At 38.3% G+C, this 9,854-nt stretch overlaps 1 protein-coding gene across 1 annotated transcript; it reads right to left on the minus strand.

Moving 5' to 3' along the window:
* Positions 1–2,968: 2,968 nt before the first annotated feature.
* On the minus strand, positions 2,969–9,480 carry tspan5b (tetraspanin 5b). The gene is made up of 9 exons (XM_079462287.1): positions 9,070–9,480; positions 8,376–8,426; positions 8,032–8,178; positions 6,745–6,915; positions 6,255–6,380; positions 5,809–5,856; positions 5,273–5,389; positions 4,861–4,922; positions 2,969–4,774 (listed from the first exon to the last, which is right to left on the minus strand). The coding sequence occupies exons 1-9, from the start codon at positions 9,148–9,150 to the stop codon at positions 4,762–4,764; spliced, it is 816 nt and encodes a 271-aa protein (XP_079318413.1). The 5' UTR covers positions 9,151–9,480; the 3' UTR covers positions 2,969–4,761.
* Between the last annotated feature and the right edge of the window lie 374 nt (positions 9,481–9,854).

The following is a 9,854-nucleotide window of genomic DNA, read 5'->3' on the forward strand; positions in this document are numbered from 1 at the left end:
ATTTAAAAGCACTTTTGTCTTATAACTGTGCATGTGCCAAGGCATGGCATGTCTCTTTACACAACATCGTCATCCACTGGCCTGGCGTGCATACTACAGCGTTTTTATCCCGTTTCCTGGTTCCGTGTAAATACAGACCGTTTTGATAACGCAGTCATGTGTAGGTGAAACTTTTCAAGAACGCAAAGGAAAAACTTTTCCGATTTTCATGTGTTAACGTGGCCTCAGAGGCCGTTTATATCGGCCGTTTACACAAGACCAATTTTAACTAAATACTGAAAACTATTAATGCGTTTTGGCTGTTCATTTACATGAGGACGGCGTTTTGGGAGACTGAAAACGCAAACGAGTCTCAAAGTGCAAGTTTTTGAAAACGACGGCATTATCGTTTCCATGTAAACACTGAAGGCGTTTTCCAAAAACAATGACGTCATATGCCAGTCTGTAGGCATGCGCGAGTATTCCTCAAACAATAGTGCCGGGACCCGTTTCAATAAGGAGGTTCAAGCAACACTGAGTTAAAATATGAACTCTGAGTTGATTTACTCAGATAATCGCTACTCTGAGTTTTCTGTTTCAGAACAGCTGGTTTCAATCAGTTAAATCCACTCTGAGTAAGTTCACCCGAGGTTACTCGTGTTCACCGCGGCTTTAAAAAGCCATCATCAATTGAGCGAAGATAACACGATTCACCATGGCAACGCCACGTGACAAAAAACGCTCCGTTTATTTCTCGCCAGTCGAATTGGAGGAACTATATATATATATATATATATATTATGTATATCGTATATGTATAAACATATATACCTACGATTTTTTGTCATGTAGGTGCAATCCTTCTGCAATAAAAAGAACGTGGCAGCAGCTGGAAATGAAATATAAAAACATCATTCAGTCCGGTGAGTTTAAATGCTCTTGCTGGTAGGATGCCTGACTGGGAAATGTTTGATATATTTAATAAACTGGCCTTGAAAGTTATGAGGATATGAGAACCGAGCACTGTGGCTATAGAAGACAAAAAACTGGCCATGCTTGCCCCTGCTCCAGCTATGTGTAACGGAGGCCAGCTAGAGATGCTCTAGCGACAGACGTAATAGGGACTGCGGTCGTTAGGCTCGTGGTTAGAGCGCCGGTCCCTCGTTCTGACCGACGGCAGTTCGAAGCCCGCGCAGAGCGGGGCGAGTGGGACCTTTTAAATGTGCACCCAATCACATTGGGAAATCCTAAAGGGTATTTGAATTATTAGAGGTGGCAGCAAGAGCACATTTATTTGATCAGCTTATTCAGAAAGACGTTCACCATTCACCTGCAATCCTATGAAACTCCTCTTTGATGGCTCTCACAGGAAACTTAACACAAATGTATATAAAGTGCTTGAGAGCGATACACACTTTTCTTACTGCTCTGCATACAGTTGCCTTGCTAACGTGTTCTGCATCCCCGGTGTTATATAGAAAGCTTCCGTTAGCAAAGAAACGTAACAGAGAATCTGCTCAGATGTAAGAGTGCAGCCACGACGAGTGAGGTTTGTGATGTAAGGATGAAGCAGAGTGTGAATATATTTAATGGACTGTAAAGAAAAACTGTGCCTCTCAAATAAAGAATCCTCCGGATATGATAAAACATCCAAACGTGGCTTCACCATATATTCTCTCCCGACGTAAATGTAACTCTCTCTGAATGAATGCAGCTTCCTCATCTACGGGTACTGAATAAACGGACATTTAATGTCTGTGTTACGAACTTGTGCGCGATTAAGGAAAACGAATGAAAAAACGAACGGCGAAGGCAATTTCAACACCGCTCGCGCTTCGAAAAGGGGCGGAGATTGTAACAAACCTCGGGTTAGTGGAATAAAACCTGCTCCCGACCAGGTTAGGTTCACAGAGTAGGTTACTATGGTTACTCACTCTAAGTATAAGATACCTTGATTTCTGAAACGGGGTTGACTTACCCCGCGGTCACGGGTTTGATATACCTCGCGTTCTGAAACTGAAAACCCAGAGTATCCCGTTTTCTGGGGTTAACTTACACTGAGTTTGCTCTTACCCTGCTTTCTGAAACGGGTCCCCGGTGTCCATGCTGCATGTTTGTATTTACTGCACCTCTACAACCAGCCGAGACATTGTGTTTGTATGCACACTACTATAAACACACATGCAAGCCGTCAAAGTGTATTTAGATTAAAACAGTGTACACACGCTACAGCGCCATCCACTGGCACACATTACACATATTTTTTATCTGTTTTCCCAGATGCAAATGCAGATCGTCTTGCTGTCGTGTGAACGTGAAACATTTTAAAAGTCTTTATCGTGTAAATGTAATCTTAGGCTAGTCTTCACGTACACGGGTGTTTTTTATTGGTTTTTAATAAAAACGCATCCACACGAAATCGCAAAAACACTCTAGAAAGCGCTGTCTAAACCATGCCAAACCAACAGATGGCGATATAACCCTAACCATAAAGCCGTGTTTTTTAATTTTTTAAAGATAACACCCACAGCAATAGAAACAAGACACATCATATTAAATATCATGGGGGAAGATACAAACAAATTATTGGAATACTTCAAAAAGTGCACAAGCTCGTACAATTCTTATTGCCTTTGGATTCTTTGAGGGCATAATGGATTCACAATTATGTTTTACTTCATTTTTAAATACAAAAAAAGATTTATTTCCTAAATATTTACATTTACGAATGTGAATTGTCCATTAGAATAATATATTAATAAAGGAAATGTGTGTTTGTTTATCTTTACAAGTCACATGACATCTTTTCACTGTAAAAGAAAATCTTCATCAATATTTTCACCGTAAACCCGTGTCGGCCAATCAGAAGCCTGGATTCTGACGTCAAACAAAGGATATAGCGGCACGCATTCCAACGTCAGACGTCAAAACTCCGGTTTCACCGTCAGCAACACTGAAACCGCAGTTATCAAAATAAATCACACGCCACAACGATTTCAAGTTTTTAATCATAAAAATGTCATTTTTTACAACGCTTCTTATCGTTACTAGGACAAATAGTTTCAATGAGAAAAGAGTCAGAAATGACTCGACAGCATTCCAAAATGTTTGGCCATGCTGGCATGAGATGTTGCAGACCCTCGGATTATTAAAATGTATATGTTCTCCATTGTACAGTCACTGTGAACCATTTTTCAAATGCTCACAATTCCAGAAACAAACATATTGCGTTATATTAAGGTTACACATATGCGTGTGAAGTACTGTTAAAAAAGGCATCATCACAACCACATTGATTCATGAGATCACATTTTGCTCAAATAATATGACAAATCCTGTTTTCACAAAACCACAGGCAGCAGAGATTTTCATTTCACAATCAAAGCAAAACATTCTTGTCTGGTTTCAATTCTATTATGATTCCAGAAATATATGGATTTGTAGGTGGGTGAAACTTACAAGGGCATTTGTGGTTCGTATTTTACCCCCCAAATATAAAAGTATATTTTGTAGAAGAAATTAAGCCTTTACCATAAGACGCATTTTTGTGTCTTAACCAGTAGGCTATAGCAGTGTGCTATCAATAAAATAATTGTTCAAATGTATTAATTGATGGCTCCATTTTCTTTATACAGACTTTTTTTTATTTTGAGGTCAAATATGACCCACATATCCAAATACCCACTTTGGTTTCATTCTATTCTAACTGCACCAGAATCTGACTATTTACATCAAAGCCGTCAAATAGGCATAATCTCAGTTCTAAGTAAGAAAAAAACATTCTAGTGACACATTTACACAGTGGCTATAATTTCCAAACCCACATGTAAACATTGCAATCCACAAAAATATTTCCATATAGCTGAACACACTGTCAAAATGTCGTGTTATTCCAATAAGCATGCAGTGCTTGTTTTTTTTTGCCAATAGAACTGTGATTTAAAAAAAGTCAATTTAGATAACATAGATAATCTACACACACAATATGACAATGTGAACAAAATAAACAAATGTGAATTATGTACATATCATGTTTTGAGAAAAGCCAAATACTCAAGAAATCTTCAGAAGACCGCAAACTGTACAATATGGATGAAAACTATTGTGTTAACTAAATACTAGACCAACACTAAATCGGGGCTTGTGAAAATCCACGGAAAAACACACATTTCAAATGCACATTATTCACAATTCTTCACCCCTCCTTGCTTATCAAAACTTTGGCCTGATGTGATACTGCCATCGGGAAGGGTAATACTCTCAGATTTAAATCTATTAAATCAGCACTAACTGAGCCTCCTATTCATTTTGTAAATATTGTGTGAACATGTTCGTATTTGTCTACAAACATAAAAACAACTCGTGATCAACAAAACCACTGCATGACTGATCAACTTCAGTTACATAGAAAAGCTTTAGGGGGCGCCAAACACAGCGCCTTCTTTCGAACCAGACTCAGAACAGAACTGAAACTCAAGACACGTTTTTGAGTATCAAAATATGTTTAACTCAATACAAGGCTAGTGTTGATGCTCATAGACCAAAAAATAAGAGCTAATCTTAAAGAACGTGTCGTGCCTAAAAACGGGCTTAGACGTACATTTTAAGGAACATTTTTTGGGCACCGTTAACAATGGAAACATCAAGATGTCGCTGTCACAAGAGAGGTATGTGAAAGAAATCCCTCAGTGGTTGCTAGGATACTGTGACGACAATGTTCCGGCTCTGTTGCCGAGTGACAGAAGGATGTAGGCTCTCATTCTGTGGAACTGCTGAAGCGTTTCAGGTGAACAAACTGCAGGACATAAAAGATAGAAATATTAACAGGGTTGGTGCTTGGTGACGGTACAATACTCTCGTTGTAACGGTGATGTTTCTCACCAGCTCTCTCTGACCGCTTCAATGTCGCTCAGAAGATTTTGAGCCAGACAGATCCCAAAAATCTACAAGCAGAAGATCAGTTAGTGTCTCTGTTTCAGAGAAAAACTTGTATAACTGTTAATTTTATTTTATAAATGGGGACTTCCTGAGTGTATGGTGATACTAGTTAAGGCTCAATGGCTTTAAAACTTTACATGATTCTTTCTTTGGTGGAAAAGGAGATGTTTACGGTTTATTTGTCAACTGTCCTATGGTCAAGTGTAGGCCAGATAACTTCATGTCTTTTTGTTGGAAATGATATACCACGAACCGCTATTTATTTACATAAGTAACACATGCAGAACAATATGTGCACAGTGACGTGATTTAAATCAATGTTGTAGAGAATCTGAGGTTAAATGGACTCATTTACCTGGAGAAGTGCGATACCTATGAATATCCCAGCAACTACGGTTAGATTCTCTTGTAGCCATTTCTCAAACTGAGGCACACATCCTTTTGTGTGTATAAACAGCTTCTGTTCATTTTCCTGCAAACACACACGTTAACAAAAGTAAATACATTCAAAATACAAAACTGTCAACCCAAAAAAACATTGCAGTTAATCAACAAATGTATATTTTTTTATTGCTGGACAAACTTGCCAAAAGTCCCATGGCAGGCAGAACACACACAGTTTATCACTCCGCAGATTCACTCAGGCACAGAAGAACATATTTTAACAGAGTGAAATGTAAACTAGACACACTTGAAAAGCGCAAAAAGGTTGGGCTGCAACCCAAATACGATAATCCTTTTGTTAACCTAAGACCCGAAACGGATGTTGATACCAGGAGTAAACAGGGACTTTAATGTGATTTATCTTAAATGTGTCACTTAAGCACACTAGTGTGTGTTCTATTACACTATTCACTTCAGATGGATTAGGTCCCTATATAGTGTACTTACACCCTTCGCTCGAACGTCATATCCGCACTGCGTGTTGATCACATCCTCCTGTGGAGGGAAAACAGGGTCAAGATTTTAGTTCTTTGGTCAACGTCACCTTAATCTTTTACATTGAGCCATTCTTGACAGTACAATAGAGAACGATTGTTCTGTATGTATACAGGGTGTTTTGTCTGTGGCGGATTTAAATCTCTTCCTGTTTATACGTTCTCAGGTCTTCTGAAAGGAGACAATGACATATCTAAGGGACATTTCGGCTAGACGTCTGTGCCAATATATGCATGCTGTGAACGAGCGAAGGCCAAATGTCCGAACTGTCCATTATATATTTAGTTCCCATGAGTGAAACAGCTTATAAATCAAACAGCTTTTCTTAAAGACATTTACAAGATTTTAACTTTAAAAGTCAATGTCTATTGAAAGTCCTTGTGTGTGCGTTTACTCACAGCAGGATCCTTGGTGCAGCAGGAAAAGGGAACCCCACATTTCTCTCTGCTCAGATTAGTGTCCGTACAATTAAAGTAGATGTTCAGATTCCAGTCTTCGGGTCCAAATGCCCCACAACACTCCCACTGCGGAAAAACATATGTTTGTGTATTCTTAAAGTCAATCCACATCACAAATTCTTCATGTATCAAGTAACCCAACTAGTCATTTAAAGTGACAGTTCACCCAACAGTTTTATGACTTTGAGCCACAGATTTAACATAATTACATATATTTACTCGAAAGAAGTGTCTAATTACTCTGTGTGGTTGCTAAGGTATTCCAGGTGGTTGCTAGGGCATTGCTTTTTATGTTGCTGAGATGATTTGGAAAACATCCCAAATCTCTATGATATTCTGGAGATGCACATCTACGAGATTATATTTCATTGCCTTGCCTAGACCTTAAATGCAACATTTGTTATGGTTTTATATGTGCATGCGCTCTTACGTAATCTTGGGTGAAGTCGATGAGATTCTGCAGGTCAATGTCATCTCTGTAGGCCCTGATATTGTTGTTGATGAAGAACTTGAGCTGGTCCTTGATCCAGTCTTTAAACACAAACGCCAAGACTCCCGCCGTCAGTTCCAGGAAAAATATGATTCCAAGAAACACAGAAAACTGCAGAAAGACAGCAGAATCTTGATTTTGAGTCTGGATAATATTTGCCGTATGAGTTTCCAATGAGCCAAACTGATGTTCTCCCTTTCATGAGAAAGAATTCCCAATCCTGCCAACATCCCCCTTGACACTTACAGAAATGACGTGGTTCTCTCACTCCTCCACTCAAAACAGGATGTCGCATTGTTAAACAAGGTTCATATCTAATTGCACACGTACGTTTTATTACGAGTACAGCGAGCGATGACTTTCCGCCCTGACCACAATGAATACTTCAACAGTGACATCAGCGTACAGCTGGTGCCTCCAGATGTTTTTAGAGGTCTACGGAGGAGAAGGGCCTCTCGTGATTTTCTTACAAGTCTCCTGTAGCAGCTCTCGGAGCAAGGAATAACACAGACCGGAGGGATAAGCAGGAGAGCACGCTCCCACACTTTCAGACTACATTCAGTTTTCCCCCTTCATGTATTAACTCATATCCAGCCATTCAAAAACGCTCCCGCCCACCTGCACTCACAGTGTATGAACACAGTACACATGGTATATGGTGTGACACATGTACGCTTCTACATTTATCTGTACTTTATCAGTGTTTATACTTTTAATTGATAATATCATACTGCATCATTTCATACTTTTTACTCCACTACATTTAATCATTATTGCATTTGTACAGTAACAATCTAACAATCTTTTTTTACCTTAAAATACTACAAGAAAGAAATTACTCAAGTCCTTTTTCATAAAAACATGTAATTACTAAATATATTATGCTTGAGAATACTAAAACACTGATACTTGAAAAATGTACTTGAGTAAAAAGTACTTCTCTACGGTCCACCTCTGTTCTTTAGAAAATCTAGTTATGCTTTGCTAGAAACCCCCAAACCTATGTATTGAAATTGTGCAGTAAAATTTTGTTTGTTTTGTTAATAATTTTGAGTCGTAGACAAGTTATCTATTTTAAGACACAAGACAAGACAGATTAACTAAAAACTATTCATATTCCAAATTTACAGTGTGTTACTTGTGGAATATCTGAGGTTTGTATTAGAATTTCAGCTCATGGGTGTCGGGAAAAAATAGACCTTGTGATAAAAACAAAATATGACATACAAACTTAAGAAGGAATGAGTTTTCCCGCAGCGCTCCGATGCATCCAGCGAAGCCCAGCACGAACATCACCCCACCAACCACCAGAAACAACCATACTGGGTCAAACCCACCCAGATCTGTGATGGAGGATATGTTGGAGAGAACTCCCTGATGAAATAATACAAAATGTATACATATTGAAAATGAAATGCATTACAGTACATATCCGAAGGGTAAATTTATCTCCTTGTGTAATGTTTGTGCGTCAAGCATTGTATGCAGGGCTTGCAAAAAAGATGTCCTGTGTTTGAAGTGACCTACTTCCATACTATATAGCAAGGGTAAAGAGAAATGGTGTCTCTTACCTTTTCACTCCAGGCCCACAGAGCCACAGACAGGAATGCCACCCCCAGCAGCTGAGAGAGAGAGATAAGAAGTTAGATATCCAATTCTCTCAAAACCTAAGACATTAAACATTTACTAACTATATTTGATTGTGGTTTTATGACTTTTGTTTTTAGTTATATATATATATATATATATACAATAAAAACATATATATATATATATATATATATATATAATTTTTTATTGTATTTTATTATGACTTTTGAAACAGGCAGTGCCAGAGCCAGCTGTCACCCAGCATGTGTGGCACACTTGGCATCGCATCAAAGCATGTTTGATATTAGTAAAGTGAGTGCGCGTGGACCATTTGACAGCCTCCTAAAGCTTAAAAAGAGCATCTGAAATGCGCATATTGACGCGTGGAACCATCATGCTGGTAAACCAGCTCATTCTGACCATTACACAGGCGTTTAAATAACATTTAACACCGGGCAGCTCATTAGGAGCCAGTTTATCAAACAACCAGGCCGGTGGAGAAAATGTGAAACGATTTCTTATTCATCTTCTATGAACCCATTATTCAAACACGCAAAACTAAAAATACAGACATGACGTATATATAATATGGGTCATCGCAACCTCAATGGACAAGCCGTGTATTAACGTTATATACCCAACAACCACACACACTGTCAGAGATGCATCACTCACCCAAAATATGATATTAAATCCGAATATAAAGTATTTGATGCAACAGCCCACCTCGTGGACGTTGAAATGTTTCCCGGACATACTTGCGTTGGACAACAAAATCCTCCCGACGGTTTTCAACGATGGAGAAAATATTCGCCCACCTATTAGAAACCTCTCATCTCCATTTATATGTTCATGACATGTTTATTATGTGACAGGCAATGCCACGCGGGGCTTAGCGTATTTCGTCGAAACGATATGCGAGGACTCGCCCTCTTCGAGAAAACGAAATTATTTTGCTCTTGATAATAAAACCGAATGTCGGAACGACGGCAAACAGAGACGCGACAGTTACTTCCGGTCAGAAGTATTATGTCATCACACGAAATTTCAAAATACAGGCACGGCAATTACAACAAAAACAGGCGAAACGAGCGCCAATAGCATATGGGGCTAATTAAGATGTTTTTTAAGAGACATATATTGTGATAATTAAATCACAAAGATTTATACTGATAATAGCTTCATATCTTTAGTGATCTTACACAGGCATAGGTTGTAACAGAAAAACACGGTCAACTAAATGCATACATAATATGTAAGTGGTATATGGAGAAATAATATAATTTATTATATTTATTTAAAAAAGACCTTTGTTTTTTAAAGGTGCTATACAAATTACTTTATTATTATATTATAATTATTAATGTTATTTGTATTTGTATTATAATCCTTAGTTGCAGAAGTGTTGAAATTTCACATTGTTTTGTGTTTGACACACAATAAGACCATATATGATCTAT

Source organism: Barbatula barbatula (assembly GCF_947034865.1).
Source record: "Barbatula barbatula genome assembly, chromosome: 8".
Taxonomy (NCBI): domain Eukaryota; kingdom Metazoa; phylum Chordata; class Actinopteri; order Cypriniformes; family Nemacheilidae; genus Barbatula; species Barbatula barbatula.

Coding starts and splice junctions, on each gene's coding strand:
- tspan5b (XM_079462287.1), bottom strand. CDS start 9,150: ATGTCCGGGAAACATTTCAACGTCCACGAGGTGGGCTGTTGCATCAAA. Junction 6,916..8,031: donor ACTCATTCCTTCTTAAGTTT/GTATGTCATATT, acceptor GTCTTTCTGCAG/TTTTCTGTGTTTCTTGGAAT. Junction 5,390..5,808: donor ATGACGTTCGAGCGAAGGGT/GTAAGTACACTA, acceptor GTGTGTTTGCAG/GAAAATGAACAGAAGCTGTT.